The 20,560-nt window shown below is 45.5% G+C and overlaps 1 protein-coding gene across 3 annotated transcripts in view; it reads right to left on the bottom strand.

Annotated features, from left to right (window-relative positions):
• Nucleotides 1–20,560, bottom strand: part of VPS35L (VPS35 endosomal protein sorting factor like) — a 144,092-nt gene that overhangs the window by 75,166 nt on the left and 48,366 nt on the right. For 2 of the 3 annotated variants that reach the window (XR_013814183.1, XM_079783991.1), the window contains exons 10-14: nucleotides 13,793–13,889; nucleotides 13,084–13,131; nucleotides 11,660–11,753; nucleotides 7,923–8,000; nucleotides 7,354–7,476 (exon numbers count right to left, since the gene is read on the bottom strand). Coding sequence is in view for 2 of the 3 variants with exons in the window: in XM_079783991.1 (XP_079640117.1) it covers nucleotides 7,354–7,476; nucleotides 7,923–8,000; nucleotides 11,660–11,753; nucleotides 13,084–13,131; nucleotides 13,793–13,889 (440 nt within the window). In the remaining variant the exon portion in view is untranslated. Of the gene's footprint in view, nucleotides 1–7,353; nucleotides 7,477–7,922; nucleotides 8,001–11,659; nucleotides 11,754–13,083; nucleotides 13,132–13,792; nucleotides 13,890–14,287; nucleotides 20,547–20,560 lie in introns of those variants that run through there. The other variant, XM_079783992.1, reaches the window with a different exon arrangement.

Here is a 20,560-nt window from a genome sequence, read left to right as displayed (position 1 = left end):
TCCCTAGAAAAATATAACCTTCCAAAAATCAATCAGGAAGAATCTAAACAGCTCAATAGGCCAGTAACTATGGACGAAATTGAAGCAGTCATCAAAAAGCTTCCGGCAAACAAAAGCCCAGGGCCTGATGGCTTCACAGGAGAGTTTTACCAAACATTCAAGGAAGAACTAAAACCTATCCTCCTCAGACTATTCCAAAAAATTCAAGAGGAAGGAACACTTCCAAGCTCCTTCTATGAAGCCAGCATCACCCTAATACCAAAACCAGATAAAGACAACACAATGAAAGAGAATTACAGACCAATATCCCTCATGAACATAGATGCCAAAATCCTCAACAAAATTCTAGCAAATCGGCTCCAGCAGTACATCAGAAAGATCATACACCAGGAATGCAAGGATGGTACAATATCCGCAAATCAATAAACGTGATACATCACATAAACAAATTGAAAGATAAAAATCACATAGTCATATCAATTGATGCAGAAAAAGCATTTGACAAAATCCAACACCCTTTCTTGATAAAAACTCTCAACAAGGTGGGAATAGAAGGCTCATACCTCAACATAATAAAAGCTATATATGATAAAACCACAGCAAACATCATACTCAATGGACAAAAACTAAAAACATTTCCCCTAAGAACAGGAACAAGACTGGGATGCCCACTCTCACCACTCCTGTTTGACATAGTACTGGAAGTATTAGCCATTGCAATTAGACAAGAAGAAATAAAAGGCATCCAAATTGGAAAAGAACAAGTAAAGCTGTCTTTATTTGCAGACGACATGATAATTGTACATAAAAAATCCGAAAGACTCCGTCAAAAAACTCATAGACTTAATAAATGAATTCGGCAATGTAGCAGGATACAAAATTAACGCCAAGAAATCTATAGCCTTTCTATACACCAATAGTGAACTTACAGACAGAGAGACTAAAAAGGCAATCCCATTTACCATCGCACCAAAAAAATTAAGATACCTAGGAATAAACTTAACTAAGGAGGTAAAAGACCTATACACGGAAAACTACAGGATACTGAAAAAAGAGATAGAGGAAGACGTAAACAGATGGAAGAACATACCATGTTCATGGATTGGTAGAATCAACATCATTAAAATGTCCATACTACCCAAAGCAATCTATAGATTCAATGCACTCCCCATTAAAATACCAACGGCATATTTCACAGACCTTGAAAGAACTCTCCAAAAATTCATCTGGAATAAAAAAAGACCCCGAATAGCCACAGCAATCCTGAGAAAGACGAATAAAGTAGGAGGGATCTCAATACCAGATTTCAAGCTGTATTACAAAGCCACTATTCTCAAAACAGCCTGGTACTGGCACAAGAACAGACATACAGATCAATGGAACAGAATAGAGAATCCAGATATTGACCCAAACCACTATGCTCAATTAATATTTGACAAAGGAGGCATGAACATACAATGGAATAAAGACAGTCTCTTCAATAAATGGTGTTGGGAAAATTGGACAGATACATGCAAAAAAATGAAGCTAGATCACCAACTTACACCATAAACAAAAATAAACTCAAAATGGATACAGGAGTTAAACATAAGACGGGAAACCATAAAAATACTAGAGGAATCCACAGGCAACAAAATCTCAGACATATGCCGAAAGAACTTCTTCACTGATACTGCTCCTAGGGCAATGGAAGCTAAAGAGAAAATTAACAAATGGGACTACATCAAAATAAAAAGCTTTTTTACAGCAAAAGAAACCATCAACAAAACAACAAGAAGGCCCACTGCATGGGAGAACATATTTGCAAATGGCATCACTGATAAAGGTTTAATCTCCAACATCTACAGGCAGCTTTTACAACTTAATAAAAGGAAGATAAATGATCCAATAAAAAAATGGGCAACAGATCTAAATAGAATCTTTTCAAAAGAAGACAGAAGGAAGGCCAAGAGACACATGAAAACATGCTCAAAGTCACTAATTATCCGAGAGATGCAAATCAAAACAACAATGCGGTACCATCTCACACCTGTCAGAATGGCTATCATCAACAAATCAACAAACGACAAGTGTTGGCGAGGATGCGGAGAAAAAGGAACCCTCGTGCACTGCAGGTGGGAATGCAGACTGGTGCAGCCACTGTGGAGAACAGTATGGAGTTTCCTCAAAAAACTGAAAATGGAACTCCCATTTGAACCAGTAATCCCACTCCTAGGAATATATCTTAAGAAACTGGGAACACCAATAAGAAAGGATATATGCACCCCTATGTTCATAGCAGCACAATTTACAATAGCTAAGATTTGGAAACAGCCTAGGTGCCTATCAGCAGATGACTGGATCAGAAAACTATGGTACATCTATACAATGGAATACTATGCTGCCATAAAAAAGAAGGAATTCTCATCATTTGCAGCAACCTGGATGGAATTGGAGAACATTATGTTAAGTGAAATAAGTCAGTCAATGAAAGAAAAATACCACATGATCTCACTCTTTATGGATAATAAAGAACATTATAAACTTGAACAAAAAGATAGATACAGAGGCAGTAAAGCATCAAATAGTCTGTCAAATTACAGCAGGAAGGTTAGGGAGAGATGGGGAATATAGAAGATCAACCAAAGGACTTGTATGCATGCATATATACATAACCAATGGACGCAAAACTCTGGGGGGTGAGGGCATATATGGGAGTGGGAGGGGGGGGGCAATGGTAAGATATGTACACATATAATACCTTAATAAAAAAAAAAATTGGAAAAAAACCCCAAAAAAACAACTAACAAAATTGAAGCATTAATAAAAAACCTCCCAACAAAGAAGGCCTGGACCTGATGGCTTCACAGGTGAGTTTAATCGAACATTCAAAGAATTCATACCTATTAGTCTCTAACTATTTCAAACATTTAAAGAGAAAGGAAGACTCCCAAACTTACTTTAGAAGGCCAGCATTACCCTGATAACAAATCAGCTAATAACATTACACAAAAAGAAAATTATTGGCCAATGTTCCTGATGAACATAGATGCAGAAATCCTCCACAAAATATTAGCAAGTCAAATCCATAAAATACATTAAAAAGATCATATGCCACGACCAAATGGGACTTAACGCAGTGATGCAAGGTGGTATAATAGTCACAAATCAATGAATGTGATACATCACGTAAACAAAATGAAGGATAATAGATGCAGAAAAAACATTTGACAAAATCCAGCACCCATTTGTAATAAAAACTCTCAGTACAGTAGGAACAGAGGCAACGTGCCTCAACATAATAAAGGGTACTATAACACACCACAATCCACATCAGACTTAAGGGTCAAAGCTAAAAAACGTTTTGCTTAAGATCAGGAACAAGACAAGGATGTCCACTTTCACTTAACACTAGAGACCCAGTGCACGAAATTCGTGCACGGGGATGTGTGTCCCTCAGTCCAGCCTGAACCCTCTCCAATCTGGGATATCCCTCTCACAATCCAGGACTGCTGGCTCCCAACTGCTTGTCTGCTTGCCCCTAACCGCTTTTGCATGCCAGCCTGATCACCCTGTAACCACTCCCCTGCCAGCCTGATTGATGCCTAACTGCTCCTCTGCCAGCCTGATTGCCCCTAACTGCCCTCCCTGCAGGCCTGGTCCCCCCCAACTACTCTCCCCTGCAGGCCTGGGTCCACCCCCAACTGCCCTTCCCTGCAGGCCTGGTCACCCCCAACTTCCCTCCTCTGCTGGCCTGGTCACCCCTAACTGCCCTCCCCTGCAGGCTTGATTGCCCCAAGTGCCCTCCCTTGCAGTCCTGGTCTCTTCCAACTGCCCTCCCCTGCTGGCTATCTTGTTGTCCACATGGAGGCAGCCATCTTTGACCACATGGGGGCAACCATCTTGTGTTGGAGTGATGGTCAATTTGCATATTACTTTTATTAGATAGGATGTGTAATCTGTGCCTTAAATGGGAAGCATAATCCTATTTAACTTACTATAATTTTAATTGTAAGGGGAAGAGAAGCCTGCCATCAAACAACAAGAAAGCCTTTTTGAATCACTCTGATGTTTGGGGGGGAAGGTATTTTGTATTTCAATTTCAATGTGGAATTGTGGATGTCAGATATTGTGGCTGAAGGCATCGCTCCTTCCTCGCATCTACATGGCTCTCCTTTCTGCTGGGTTTCCCTGGACTGTCTTGGATATAACCAAATACTGCAGCCAAACTTGACCATCCCCTACTTTGGAGGCGGGACCTGTTAAGACACACACAGCTCTAACTTCTCTGCCGACACATCCCAGCCACTGTCACTGAGCTTCTAGGCATCATACCGCCACATACACTTTCCACACCGCCCTCTACACTGACATCCATTCTTCTGCGTTTTGAAAATGATTAATTTTTTTCTAAGACTCCTCACATTCCTTCTTTAAGTGCCCTAAGAATCAGTATTTAACCCTTTGCACTCGCTTTTTTCTAGATTCCTTTATTCTAATGCTAACCGTGTCGAGTCACACTTGACATCCGAGTGCAAAAGGTTAAAATAAAAAGAAAAACACCTATGACATGAGCATTTTATTTTAAATCTGATTTTGCCTTTCATTAAAATAAGGGGGGAGAATAAGTGTCCTCACTTCCAAACATGTCAGTCTGTCCATGGGTTCCAGGCATTTAGCTGAAAGGTAGTTGGCCCTGTCCACAGTCAAGTTCACGGCACCTCTGCCCAGGAGCCTGGCCAGCATGTGGTTACTGAGACTATGCTTGAACGCAGAGAATGGCCTACAACTTTCAAATAACCTCTGTGTATACTGGCTTGATTAAAAACCAATTTATCTTATAGTATTAAACCCACCTGAAATACAAGATATCCCTATTTTTCCTCATACTTTTGAATTTGGAAAAATCCAACTATATAAAAATGCATTATACTTGCTGAAAAGTTAGAAAATACAGGCCAAGAAAAATGATGTAAAATCTCACCCTCCCAGCTCACTCTCGGGAATACAGAAACCATGTTGCCATCCTCACAATAGGACAGACATTCAAACCCTACACATGGGCACCCCCTAAGCACTGCAATTGGGCTGGCGGGTTTCATCCATGCACCAGATTAGAAGTGGAATTCTTCTGCTCCCTTGTTCCAGATGGAGAGAAAGGCTCAGGGTGGTTACAGACACATGGTTTGGCCTCTGCTTTATCTGGACGGTTGTAAACAGAGACGAGATTCAGGCCCAGCACCCAAGTTCCAGAGCCCACATCTGGACACTAGGCCACGCTACACTCAGGACATGCACAGCAGTGTGTACAGCCTCCTGTATTCATTCAGCACTGTACTGTGAACACCCTTAAGCAAGGAGAGACAGATCTTCTGCATGAGTCACTACCATTTAAAAGGGTCCATCGCATCCCACCAAATTCATCATCACTGTGTTCTTTCATTCCATCAGGGGCCTTGCATCTGCAAGTCTTCTCCACTGGCTTATGAGCTAGTCTGTACATTAGTATTTTGTTTCCTTCTTTTTCATAGAATGTTTGCTTCTACCCTTGTTTACCTAAGTACTTGCTCACACAATACAGGCCTCACTTTAGAAGCCATCGGTATCACTGTCTCCTGAAATATGTACTCAACAGTCTGGATTTAGAGTTGAGTCAATAAAGGATAGATGGTCAATAAAGTATATACTTCGCTTGAAACTCCTTTCCCTTTTCTGCCCACATGATTCAGACAGAAAGGCCCACAGTTTCTCACGGGGAAACCTAAGACTATTTCCCTTGGCTTAATTTAAGTATGGTGGACAAGAGGGCCTCAGACAGGGGGGACCCACCTGCCTCCCAGGAAGCCACTCCCTAACCTAATGGGAGACACTGAAAGTTAGCCTTTCCCTTTATCACATGGGTTTTTACCTCTCGCATGACTTGTAGTTGCTGTAAGTCTCCTCACTTTTGAATGATGCCAATTAAACTTCTGGTCAAGCTTGTCATTTATTGAATACAACAAGGATGCCATCTCCCAGGGACATCAGACAGACCTGGACTTTGCAAAACCCCTCTTCCCTGCATGCAGCTCCTTCCCCTTTTGCTGCTGCTCCTCTGTCAGATGGGGAGAGCCTCTGGGCCTTGGGATTGGCAGGACTACGCCCCTTAAAAACAGGGAGCAGCCACAAAAAGATAAAGACCTTTGTCTACTCATCCTTTGTAAGATTACAAAGAGGTTCCCTCTCTCTAAAGGGGAAACAATACCCTTGTAATTAACTAGTAATTAATAACAAAAGCAGCAAAGGAAAGACCAGACATTCTATGCATGTTCCCTAAAACATGGGCAGGGATCCAACAAAGAGTGGACAGACGCATGCCCCAAAAATTGGATGACATAGGGGCCATACTTGCCTGTCAGTCACACCTGGGGCAGAAGCCACTGGGAAAGTCCACGCAAGCACGGGAAGATCTGGGACACTAATCCCTGAACAAAGAAGTTCACTCTCTTGGCTCCCGTTGGCACGCTTGGCTCATGGTCCTGCTTGGCTTCCTGGTATTCTCCCGCGTGGCCCACAGCCATGCAGACCTCCACACACAAAGAACTGATGGACTGCAACTAGCCTGGTGCTGAACTGAACCCGGCTCCAACATGGAGAGGACATCCGGGACACTGGCTCTGATTTAGCTCTAAAATCCCAGCCACACTTCTTCTAGGACTGGACTAGGGGAAATGGGACTCTGAATACCCAGGGGTGTAATTCCACAAAAAATAAAGCTTTTTACTATATCACATCCTCCTGTACGAGTCTCAGAAAATTCCTTTTCTTGATACTGCAAGGACTCTATCCCCAGCAGTAACCAGGGGAGGCGAGACACGTTTTCTCTGATAACACACCTATGCATGTATGTGTGTGGGTCGTGTACTGGTCCAATCATTTCTATGTGATATTCTTAAGAGTGATATTGCTTAGTCAGTTACATCCTTTTTCTTTAGGGCTGCCAATGTGGTTTGCAGTGTCTGGGGAAAGGCAGGTATACTTGAGTTTTGATTTGTACTATGTATCCTTGTTCTGAAGAAAAGGCCCCTTTTTCTCTTTCCCCCACAGAATAAACTTTTCCCTGGATTTATGTGCAGTTACACCACTTTTTAGCTGTGTGACCATCTGTAAGTACTGGCCTCTCTGAACTTCCACACACCCATCTCAGAGTTTTAACAAGACAATTAGGAAAAGTGCTGCGGGCTGACCAGCCGCAGTGGTGAGCCCTCTACAATGAAAGGGCCCTATTTACCCTACGGGGCCCACGGATGCAGAGGTCATTCCACAGAACTGAGGAGAGAGGAGCCCAGCACTGCCCCTCGATGTGACCTTCACACCGACGCGCATGGCACTTACCTCAGGGGCACGGTAGGAAATGCACTGGAAGATCCAGTCCATGGCAGGTGAGTACAAGGGGAGGTAGGATGAGAGCTCCACCCCTTGGACTGCCAGGTGGTTCTGTACTGTGTCCCCATGAATCTACAGGAGACCAAAGGCACACTGAGACACGAGGGAAAGGAGCAGGAGAAACAGCCCATGCAGCTCACGACTGCACACCTGTGAGTATGTGGGTGACCCTGACCGAAATGGCCTGGTTTTCCAGGGCTTTTTCCCAAAGCTAGAAAAACAAGCAAAGCTTTCCATGTCGCTAAGCTGAGCTGCTCTGGAAATGTGCGCTGCACAAAGCAGGAGCCCGAGAAGACAGAGCCCAGGCGTTAGAGAGCAAGTCTGATCCACTGGAGAAGCCTCCTGTCCACAACGCACATCAGCTCTCTCTGCCTGGTCAGTGCCATCAACACGTTCCAATGGCCTGTGCTAGAGGCCAGTGTGATTTCCAGGGTTTACACATCTAAAGAGCATTAAGCAACCTCAATTTGGCAGAGCAACTGCTACATCAATTAGCTGTTCTGATGGTGTTCTCCTACCTGTTTGAATGTGAGGAGGAAGTCAAAAAAGTTCTTATTTAGACTTTCTTTCAGATGTGGGGCTACTTCCATTCCCACCTGCAGACAAACAAAATGAAAGGACCCTGACTATGGTAAAACAGGCCACAAATAATATACACAGTATGGTGTCATTTTTGTAAATAAAAAATATACACACAGATATTATTATATACAGGCAGAGAGAAGCCCAGAAAGTTCATTTTTATTCTTTTATATTTACCTGTTTTCTTACTCAAATAAACATATACCATTTTCATTAAAAAGCAACAGCTCTTTTATTTTTTTAAATATATTTTTATTGATTTCAGAGAGGAAGGGAGAGGGAGAGAGATAGAAGCATCAATGGTGAGAGGGAATCACTGATTGGCTGCCTCTAGCACACCCACTACTGGTGATCAAGCCCGCAACCCAGGCATGTACCCTTGACCAGAATCAAACCTGGGACCCTTCAGTCCACAGGCTGACGCTCTATCCATTGAGCCAAACCGGCTAGGGCTCACAGAGCTCTTTTTAATAAATAAGGGACAATATTTGCAGTAATCATCTTTGCAGATTCCCAGATGTAATGAATGTATTTCTGAACAGATGGCCAGGAGGACAAATCAATATAGCACTAAGGAGGAATGTACTTCAAGGTTGTGGGTACAATTTTCTCTTCCTCTCTGAAAGGTGATAAACACACATGGATTATGGTATGCAAGAGAGTCAACTGAGACTTCACTGTTGCATTCTTAAAATATATGAATTCATTCTTTGCTATAATCCATTGGTTTCTATGTTCATTGTTAAGAAAAGACTAGCATTTCCAGCTGAAAGAATTTGCTATCAGAGAGAAGGTGCCAGAGGCCTGAGGCTGAGTGAAAGTGTGCAGTCTGAGCTATGGAGGGAGCTCACGTGCTTAAAACAAAGCGAAGCATCGAAATGTCCCTTTGTGCTGCTCAAACACTTGCTGGCTTCAGCACAAAATCAACTTCGCAAGGAAAGTTGCTTTTCTGGGGCCTGGTTTTTTCCAACAGGGACAGATTTTTGCTACTCTCCTCACTCCCCAGAAGCTCCAAGATTAACTAACAGTAGTGAGGATTCCTACTGTAGATGGCTGTGAGGAATTCCTGAGAAGGATTATGCAACTCACGGGTGTTAAATTCCAAGGGCAGCTCTATGGCTGTCAGATCCAGTTCTACTATGTTTGGATTCTATTGTCTTTCCTTCCACTTAATTACATCTGAGAAAGAAAATAATCATCTGTCCTGTGACAGCAAACACAGGCCCAGTGGGCAAGCAGTGGCATGGGCTGGAAGGGCGGGATCACACTTTCAGATCAGGAGCTTGGGGCAGAGCAGGACCCGGCCACCCTGAGTTCCAGGGAGGAGTACCGGATGAGTGACCCAAGATGGTTCACTGTGAATCAGCCAGGAGACTCACTAGAACTACCGGGAAAAGGGACTCCGTTCTACGGGGGTTCCTACGTTGAACGATGAAAGCCTGAAGCTACTATGGGTCACCGGGTGGAAATAGCAGCCTCGGAACACAGTCAGTCCAGAGAAAAACGGAGCAGAGGGAGACGGAGAGCATGGATCTTGGCAATGCTCTAAGGCCCTGGACCCAGCCACACCCACACTATCCCGAGGCTCTTCAGACCAATCTCTTTTTGCTTAGAGTAGTATGAACTGGATTTTTGTCACTTGCAAACTGTAAGAATTCTTACTAATGTGCACTGTCTCATTCTTTTTGTCAAAAATTTTTAGCAACTCCTCAATCAGGGGAATTAATGCACGGGCTGGTGGTGAGGAAAGGGGCCACATGCTGACCTGACTAGTCAGAGAAGGCCTGCATGGCAGCCTTGCAAACTCAGACCTAAAGTGACCACAAAGGGGGATCTGAAATGAAAACTTTTTAATTAAAAAGCAGTTTATGGTGGGTAGTCATGTCCTAGGCCAGTATCTTCCCTGACAAAGATCAATTTTTATCTTAACTGAGCCTGCTGTTGTTATCTATGATAACATACTTTTGGAATAATGTTAGGGTAACGTGTAACTTCCCTTCTTTCCGGATTCCTCAGGGCACAACTGATGGTCCAGAGCAGAGACCTCAAACCCCCTCATTGTTATAAACTGTTGCCTGTTAACTACCCTGCATCCACCAATGTCAAAGAGGTACACGTCTATCATTTTACTTTTTATCCAATTCCAGAGGTTTGCTGTTTTGCTTTCTCCTGCCTCCCTAATCTATCACCAATGGAATTCATGTAACCCATTTACATCTCCTCCTTTGACCACAATTTATAAAAATAGGTGAAAAACCACCATTCTCCAGAGCATTCGCTCAATGCCTTGAGATTCTGCTTCTGGGCAACTGTTGACAGTTCGGCTAAAATAAACTCATAACAGTTCTTTACAGGTTTGAATGTTTCTTAGTTAGCACTGGATTGCTAAAATGATTTCAATAGATACAGTACATTTCATCACCATTCTTCCTGGGACGGGTCTGCAATCTCACAAGAATAAACTCAAACTGAATTAAAGACTTAAATATTAAACTCAAAACTATAAAAACCCCAGAAAAAAACATAGGCAATAAAATCTCAGATGTTTCTCATAGCAATATTTTTTCTGATATGTCTCCTCAGGCAAAGGGAAACAAAAGAAAAAAATAAACAAATGGGACTACATCAAACTAAAGAGTTTTTGCAGAGCAAAGGAAACCATCAACAAAATGAAAGACAACCCACTGAATGGGAGAACATGTTCGCCGATATACCTGGTAAGGGCTTAGTATCCAAAATTTATAAAGAATTTAAAAAACTCAACACCAAAAAACAATCCAATTAAAAATGGGTCAAGGACCTGAACAGACACTTCTCCGAAAAGGACATACACATGGCCAATGGATATATAAAAGATGCTCAATGTCACTATCATCAGAGAGATGCATATTAAAACCACAATGAGACATCACATCTGTCAGAACGGCTCCCATCAACAAAGCAACAAAGCAACAAACAAGTGCTGGCCAGGACGCAGAGAAAAGGGAGCCCTCGTGCACTGCTGGTGGGAATGCAGACTGGTGCAGCCACTGTGGGAAGCGGTATGGAGTTTCCTCAAATCATTAAAAATGGAACTGCCTTATGACCCAGCAATTCCACTTCTAGGAATTTATCTGAAGAACCCAAAACACTAGTTCAAAAGAATACTAGTATGCACCCTGTGTTCACTGCAGCATTATTTATAGCAGCCAAGGTTCAGACACAGCCCAAGTGCCCACCAGGAGATGAGCAGATAAAATGGCTGTGGGACATTTACAGGATGGATACTACTCTGCCATGAAATGGAAGGAAATTTTATCCTTTGTGACAGCATGGATGCACCTGGAGAGCAGTATGCAAGTGAAATAAGCATCAGAGAAAGACAAGTACCACATGATCGCACTCATATGTAGAATCTATGAACAAACTGAGCTAACAAGCAAAACAGAGACAGACTCATAGAGTGCAGGCAGACAGCCCTGGTGGGAGGGGGAGGAGGGGAAGGGTTGAGAAAAAAAAAAGTAAAGGAACTCATGGACAGGAACAAGTGTGGTGACTGTGGGGGTGAGGGAGTGGGTGGAGGTGGAAGAGGGGGGATAAGTAATGACTGGAAGAAAAGAAAACAGAAGCCCATGCCAACACTGAAGGAGACGGGAGGCTGCCACCTTTGGGAGCGCAGCCATTGAGGGCCTACCCGGCACAGATAGGCCCTGGCGTACACCGACACCAGCGGGTCTCCGATCCCTCGAATCATGCAGGTCAGGCGGGGCAGACATTCTGAGATACCCCTGTCAGAAGCAAAAGAAGGCAGCATTACACCCCACAGGAGAGCTCCCTGGGCTCTCATTTTTAAAATAAAGACAAAGCCAAACTCCCCAAATTCAGGGAGAGGAAGTCAGGTTTTAGAAACCAAGGTCAAACTGTCAGTTTTCTAAGGCTCTGTACCAACAGCCTTTCTCTCACTCATGATTCATTTGTTCGCTGGTTTCTGTCATCTTTACCATTTCCAAGTGCGGGAGTCTAACCTTCACTTTTTTCCTGCTGAGGTCACATGTATTTTACTATTTTACCAGTTTTTGTCCTCCAGTTATTTCCTGTGGATGGGTACCCCTGATCTCCATATTCTCACCATTATCTACAGGGGTGGGAAAAATGAGGTTTACAATTGTAATACAAATAAATAATACAATAATGAACAAGTAATAAGAATAATCTCTTATTTTGCATACTCACAACTGTAATCCTCCTTTCGTCCACTCCAGTGTATTCCTTAGCACTGACTGGCCGTCTGGGACCCTGCTCCCTCCCAGCACCTGACCCCGCACGTCGGCTGGCGCCAGCAGCCCCCAGCATGGGAACTGTGCAGTATTTATTTCTCCTGCAACACGGGACTGACTCCCTCTGCCTGGGGCACTACCTTACACCAACTGGTGAAGCAAAATAACTGCTCCTTCCACACCAGTGTTGTCCCCAGACAACCCAGGCACCCCTAGATCCCATCAAGCATGGCTGGTACACTAGATTCTAAGCCCACTGCTGTGGAGCCCCGAGTCGGCCACAGCATCGGGGAGTTTACTACCTACATGCTACCCAACAGGACTCTGGGTCTCCCAGCGGCTCTGTGACTGCCCTCAAAACAATGGCCGCGGTGACCCAGAGCAGCCTGGAGCTCCGGGACGAAGGCTCCGCTCCTGGCGTGGTCTTCACCACCCGCCTCGATGGCAGGGCGTGGAGGCACCGCCTGCCATGCTGCTCTGTGGTGCATGCAGCTCGCACGCTGCCCAGGACCCTGCTCACAGAGGAGGGAGCTGAGGGCAGGCGCCACACAAGGTGCTCAAGCCACACAGACCGCAATGGCCGACCGGGACTCATCTCCAGCCGAGCTGAGGGCGAGCGAGCCACTCAACCACCTCTCCCAGCTTGAGCTCATTTATCAGTAAAACTCAGAGGAAATGGTGCCTCTACTCCATTCAGTTTTCATTTGGATAAAATAAGAAAGTGCATGGAAGATTTGCCTCTAGGTAACCAAATAAGAACAGCAATTATGACACTGCCATGGGGAGGGGGAGCTGATTCTTTGGAAATGTTAGGGATCTGTACATTTAGGAAGAGCCTTACATTTTGGAGAGGAACTTGTTACACTTCAGGATGGATGCTTCCACGTAACTACAAAAGCATTCTGTTAAGACATTTACAGACAGCACGCTCCCCACGGGGAGAAATAACTATTTATGAGCAGAACTAAGTGTGTCTTCAGAAGAGGGAGCCACAATGGCTCTCAACAATCAGAGAAGTAAGTGAGCTAGTGGCTTGTGGCTTTTGTATTTGGTTTTCAAGGTTTTGTACCTATTTAAAACAAAATTTGAAAAACGTCACATGCTGATTCATGGTTGCATGCTGAAATTCAAACCCGGTGTTGAGCATTCCCAATGAAGATTTACAGAGAAAGCCTGATCGGCAGATAACTAAGATTCAGTGTGTGTTATCAGCCCAATTCTCTGTTCTCAATACTGGCATTTGTGCGGGGATGCTTGACCCTCTCAAATTCGTGGAACCAGAGAAAACACTTGAAAACAAACCATTTAATTGGAAAGAGTTAATGTGGGGGTGTCCCTCACTGGAAACAAAAGCCTGGTGCCCGGCACGGAGGTCAAAGGAAAAACCGGAAAACTGCTAGAGGAGAGCCAGGGTCCCAAGGCTTCTCTAGACTGTGGCGGGCCTGTGCTCAGGCGGCCACCACGCGGGGCCAACTTCTCACCACGATGTCAGGGTTTCTATTCATGGTGCAACGCTTCCTGCCTCTTTAAAATCATCAGACAAAGGATACAATCTTGGAATGAGCTCCCTGATGGAAGCAATCTTGAAAAACCAGTTTAAGCACGTTTCTCTGGCCGTGTCGTTTACATTCTCTGGAGAGAAGTTCCCTGTAATACAAAAGTAATACCCATTAGCCTTCCTAACCCTCAGGATCTGTGACAGCTGCTGGGAGTCCTGGGACTGGGACGGGAAAGCTAGCGGAGCAGAAAGGGGTGGCTGCCTCGTTCTTCTAGCCTTTCCATCCAGAGTCTGCATTAGGAAAACAACTGGTGACAACGGGTGCTATCCTCAGGGCCAGGTGCTACTTCGAGCGCTCAGCTCACTAACCCCCCAGCAGCCTCCGAAGGATGGGCCTTTACCATCAGCCTTCCTGGGAGCAGAGAAATCCAGCAACCCGCCCAAGGCACAGAGCAAGCAGAGGTAAGCGCTGGAATTCAACTCAGGCAGTCGGCTCCACGGCCGACGTGCTGAGCCACTGCTCTAATACTAGTCTTGGTATACCCACCAGTAACACGACGATATTGTAAGAATTCCAGAAGCTTTAGGAACCTGCAACTGTAACATGAAATGTGACCAAAGCCCTTGCTCCAAACAGCACATAGGCCAGACCTGAGGGTGGATCCTCTGAGCGCCTTGATCAGGGGAGAAAGCAGCCACTTAGGCTCCAGCTCAGCACTGCCCTCAGACTTGAGTCACTTGTGGCAAAATTGCCAGTTTCTCCTGTTTTCTCTTCCTCTCCAGTGGCAGAACTCTCACTTTTCTGCTGGGCAAACAGCCATGCTTGCAGCTAGGTGTGGCCATGTGCCCAAGTTCTTGTCCCAGGCCATCAACAGAAGTGCAACCTCTAGGAAACAGCTGTATAAAAAGGGGCTTGACCTTCACTCCATCCCTCCTGCTGGCTGGAATGCAGGTGTAATGGCTGGAACCTCCATAACCAGGAGTGCAACAGAGAGAAGTCAGGATCCCTGGTCCCGGGGCTAGCTGCCCCCTAGCCCTGGCCTTCTCAATGTTATTTTGAACTTCCAGGCGTAATGACACCCAATACTAATGCTGCAAATACATCTTAATAAGGAATGGAAGAAAGTACAGAAATATGAAAAATAAATAGACAGACAACGCCAACACCTCAGCAACACCAACACCACTAGCTGCCTCTGCATGCGACGTCTCCTCCTAAGTGGTTTCTGTACAGGTGGGAGCCTGGCCACACCCCTGGATGTGTTATATGTTCAGAATTCTAGCAAAAAGGGAGGAGGTAATTACTTCAGAACACAGCAAAGGAACGTTGGCTGTCTGGCTCTCATCTTGTGCCGTGAGTCAGTTTTGCCCCTGGTTCTACTTTCTGCTGCAATTCAGAGAATCAAATTCCTGTGGAATCAGCAAGATCAACCTCTGGGCACATTAGTCACTACACAACTGCCGATATTTTGGAATTGCAATCTCAAGTGTGAACCTATTTTGGATACCCTCACATGCTTCATTCGTTCCTGAGTTACTGTTCCATTTCCATTGGGAAGGGAAGTTACCATTTTCCCTTACCTGGCTTGAATCTGTGCACAAAAAACATTTTTTCAAGTTCCAGGAGATCCAGACAAGAAAACTTAATAATCATTCTGAAATTCCTCTGTCAATGTTGCCTTGTGGAAATGGAGAGGGGTTCTTTTCCTTCATACGGCTGAACAATGTGACTTGAAACCCCAAAGCAAAAGTCAGTCTCTGAGGCAGTCGCACGTCCCAGTGGTGGGAACTGAGGTTTAGCCAAGGGTACACATATTGACTGCAGCTCTATAATAACCTGCTTACCAGCTCAAGAAAAGATTTAGAAGTTTTATGTTATGTAAGACTTTATCACATTACAGCAAAGTAAATGTTATGTTCCTTTATAGCTTTACTTTATTTAAGGCAAAATTTTTTTTTTAAATATTTTTTTATTGATTTCAGAGAGGAAGGAAGAGTGAGATAGAAATATCCATGAGAGAGAATCATGGATCGGCTGCCTCCTGTAAGTCCCCCATTGGGGATCAAGCCCACAACCTGGGCATGTGCCCTTGACCGAAATTGAACCGGGGACCTTTCAGTTCGCAGGCAAATATTCTATCCACCGAGCCAAACCAGCTGGGGCAAGGCAAATGTTTTAAGAACCAACGGAAGGTAGGGCTCTCGGCTCTGGGGAGGTCACAGTACAGACAGGCTCTGTCCTCACGACACTTACCACCCAGTGACGGAAGAAACATAATGAACAGGGAACAGAACAACCAAGCAAATAACACCCAATAACAGTCACCATGATGAATGGTATGAAACCAGGTACTGGACCAGAGTAACTTGTGGGGAGGGGCATTAGACGGGGGCCAGAGAAGGCTCCTGCAGAGGAGTCATCTGAGCTGAGCCCTGATGACAAGGAGCCAGCATGCCTAGATGTGGAGAAAATGCATTTGCAGGAAGAAGAAACAGCAAATACACAGGCCCTGAAGTAGCAATGACTTCTGACACGATCAAAGAACAGGAAGTCAGCCAATGGGGCAAGGAGAGAGACAGGCACCACAAGCCAGGCTACACAGGTGGCGACCTCAGAGAGGAGTTTGAGTGTTTCTCTAAGTGCTACGAAAGCTCCCGAAGAGTTTTAAGTGGAGGGATGACATGACGTGAGTTATACTGTAGCATTTGGCTGCCACATGGGGAATGAATTCAGAATTTGGAATTTCATTCAGAACAGACTTTGATGTGACAAACAGCAGAGGATTTTCCTTCGAGTTCCCACTTGTTTTTCTCACAGTGATTTTTCCGACCCTGACTTTTTTTGGCTACTTTAGGAGGAGGGAGGAAACCAACGAGTCTGTCACTTGCCAAGTCTCTGCAGTAGCAGTGAGGCCTCTACGCAATGTCATCTCAGCAGGCACCAGGCAGGCCAGGTGAGTTCAAGGCCCTGCTTATCCAGCTGTGGCCCACATCAACCATGGGGAAAACTGAAGATGGGAAGATGACAAGAACCACAATAAACCTAATTATTTCTCCCAAGATGAAAATAACATTTTATCAGAGCAGATAACCTCTTCACATATATGCTGAATTAGAAGTAATGAGAAAAATGAATGCCTTTACATCTAATATAGTAGCTATCCTTTCCATGGCCCAAACGATGCTGTGTCTTTCTAAACTCAAAAGAGCTCCTGAAGGTAAAGGCTCAGAAACGAAACCCATCAGTCAGAACTTGATCCAAACAGGAAAATGAGCACACCTGCCACCAGCCTTCTCTCCACACTTCCTTTCTTCAGGGAGAATTCTGCACAGTGGGTTTCAAAGTTTCCTTCATAATTATTGTAACGAGTCATATCCCAGAGATTACTAACATTTTTGCGCAAGGTTTATCTCTTTCCCTTTCAAGTTCTTGGAACCAGAGAACACATGCAGATGAAGATTTTAACTAAGAGGGGGGAAAAAAGAAGAAACTATTTTCAAAAAAACAAAAGCCTGAATTGCACTGCTCAAAGTGAAAAAATAACAGAAGGTTTTTCGGGGAAGGAAGAATTTTAATGATAAAAGTGCTAATTAATAACTTTGACAAGGACTAGAAGTGAATATGAAAATCTGCTTTTATCTTGAACTTTTATAGTTTACTTAGGGAGTTAAGTTACTAGTAATTTTTCTTACTTAGCTCTAAAATGTTGTTTGTATAGTTAATAAAAATTGGAAGAAAAAATTATTACAGTACATGCAAACTCGAATGTTTCTGGGGGCCAGGCAGATAATCCTATATCATAAACAGGTAATATGCAAATTGACCATCACTCTAACACACAAGATAGCTGCCCCCATGTGCTCAAAGATGGCTGTCCCCATCTGGACACAAGATGGCCAACAGGAGAGCGCAGTTGGGGGTGATCAAGCCTGCAGGGGAGGGCAGCTGGGGGCAATCAGGCCAGCAGGGGAGGGCAGTTAGGGGTGACTAGGCTGGCAGAGGAGGGCAGTTGGGAGCAACCAAGCCTATAGGGGAGGGCAGTTAGGGGTGCCCGGGCCGGCAGAGGATGGAGTTGAGGGCGACCAGGCCTGCAGAAGAGGACAGTTGGGGGGGACCAGGCCTGCAGGGGAGGGCAGTTGGGGGGGATCAGGCATGTAGGGGAAGGCAGTTGGGGCGACCAGGCCAGCAGGGTAGAGCAGTTAGGGGCAACCAGGCCTGCAGGGAAGGGTTGTTGGGGGGAACCAAGCCTGTAGGGGAGGGCAGTTGGGGGAGACCAGGCCTGCAGGGGAGGGCAATTGGGGGGGGGGGGAATACCAGGCCAGCAGGGGAGAGCAGTTAGGGGCCACCAGGCCTGCAGAGAAGGGCAGTTGGGGGGAACCAGGCCTGCAGGGGAGGGCAGTTGGGCGGGTCCAGGCCTGCAGAGGAGGGCTGTTGGGGGCAACCAGGCCTGCAGGGGAGGGCAGTTGGGGGCGACCAGGCCTGCAGGGGAGGGCAGTTGGGGGCGACCAGGCCTGCAGGGGAGGGCAGTTAGAGATGACCGGGCCAGCAGGGGAGGGCAGTTAGGGGCAATCGGGCCGGCAGGGGAGGGCAGTTATAGGTGATCAGGCTGGCAAGGGAGGGCAGTTAGGGGTAACTGGGCCAGCAGGTGAGGCAGTTGGGGGTGACCAGGCTGGCTGGGGAGGACAGGACAGTTAGGGGCAACCAGGCCGGCAGGGGAGGACAGTTAGGGGCGACCAGGCTGGAAGGGTAGGGCAGTTAGGCATTGATCAGGCTGGCAGGCAGAAGCACTTAGGGGCGATCAGGCAGGCAGGCAGGCAAGTGGTTGGGAGCCAGCAGTCCTGGATTGTGAGAGGGATGTCCGATTGCCAGTTTAGGCCCAATCCTGGGGATCACGCCTAAACGGGCAGTTGGACATCCCTCAAGGAGTCCCAGATTGGAGAGGTGCAGGCTGGGCTGAGGGACACATACTCCCCGTGCACAAATTTCATGCACCAGGCCTCTAGTGTATATAATAAAAGCCTAAGCGACTGTTATGGCAGAACGACCAGAACAACCAGTCACTATGATGCGTACTGACCAGGGGGCAGATGCTCAACTCAGGAGCTGCCCCCTTGTGGTCAGTGCATTCCCACAGCGGGAGCGCCGCTCAGCCAGAAGCCAGGTTCACCGCTGGTGAGCGCAACGGCAGTGGCAGGAGCCTCTCCTGCCTCCGTGGCAGTGCTAAGGAGCAGCGAGCAGGCGGGCAGTAGGGAGCAAGGGGTCCTGGACCATGAGAGGGATGTCCTACTGCTGGCTTAGGCCCGATCCCCACAGACATCTCCTGAGGGGACCCGGAACACTAGAGGATGCAGGCCAGGCTGGGAGGACACCCCCTGCCCCCAGTGCACAAATTTTGTGCACCAGGCCTCTAGTACATTTTTAAACAGTTAGAGAAACTTCAGTAGGTAGTAGTAGAACCTGTATCAAAGAACATTAAACAAACTACTACTGTTGCAACCAAGGAAACACCGATGGGTTACTTCTGCCTGCTGGCACAGCGTATGGCGAGCAAGCTGGCAGCATAAATAAAGCACCTGCATTTCCCACTCCTAAAGCTGGCAGAGAAGGCCTCTCCAGTTGGGGACCTCCAGCCTCTCAATCTGGAGAAAACTAGCACATGGAGGAGCTGTCAGAAACATCACAGAGTTGGGAAGGTCTAGAGCAGTCCTGTTCAATGGAGTCCAATCGAAATCCATGTGAGCCAAAGGATAAATCAAAAAGGTAATCAAAAATGCAAAATTTATACTTGATTAACCCAATTCATCCAAATACCATTTCGACATATAATCTGTATTTAAATAATTATTAGTGAGGTAGCTTCTGGTCTGTTATCTGTATGAAGTTTCTGAAATTCACTGTATTTTTAATATTCATAGCACAGCTCAGTTGGACTGGCCAGATCTCAAGTGCTCAGAAACCACACGTGATGGCCACACCAGACAGTGCAGGACTAGCACCTCAGCAAATTGGCAGTGGCTGTGGGCAAGTCCCTGACTACTTCGCAATGGGCCTGCCCATCTGAAATGAGACCAAAGCATTCGTAAGAGCTCCTCTGGCCCTAAAGGTCTGTAGGGTTCTGTCTCTTTATGAAACATAACTATACTAAATAGTTTTTCAAATACAAATAGATACACAGATGAAGGAAAGAAATAAAGAAAGAACAAATGAATGAAGAGGTCAGATAATGGGTCACTGTTGCTGGTGCCATCATCTAGTTGGAGCAGAAAGAGGTAAAGTGAGAGGAGAGAACACCTGGCCAGCATGTGGGCAAGAGCGTTACTTACAGGTGCCAGACACCTGAAGAGAGGGACAAGGAGCTGCTAGTGCGAGTTTATCATCACCACTTATATGACCAAAGAAATTTATAGTCTACTCCCATTACAACCTCCTGAGAATTTGAAAATGATTAGCAATACAGTTAAGACACATATCACTCGGGCAAAGACTGTATAGGCAAAGCATCTGCCACTGATTTACTTGACACTGTTCTTTAATACAAAGTTGGTTTTTTTAAAGCAGTTTGCTTCTTAGGAAAGATATATAGAAAAAGCATTAAAATGTCAAACAGCAGAGGAATTTAAGTGGATGTAAAAGTTCAGATAACCTAATGCAAACACCTTATCATTCTTGCGCAAATACTCACCCAAATTCCCAGCCAGGCTGTTTGAAACCCTTCTGATGTCATCAGAAGACAGATGAGAACCCTGTAAAGATGGTCTTGTACTTCTAACACACCGAAAATAACACATGTGGTGCCAGGTCTCAATAAGTCCCGACCTC

This window comes from Cnephaeus nilssonii (genome assembly GCF_951640355.1).
Source record: "Cnephaeus nilssonii genome assembly, chromosome: 2".
Lineage (NCBI taxonomy): Eukaryota > Metazoa > Chordata > Mammalia > Chiroptera > Vespertilionidae > Cnephaeus > Cnephaeus nilssonii.
This window is presented reverse-complemented; position numbering and strand designations above follow the sequence as displayed.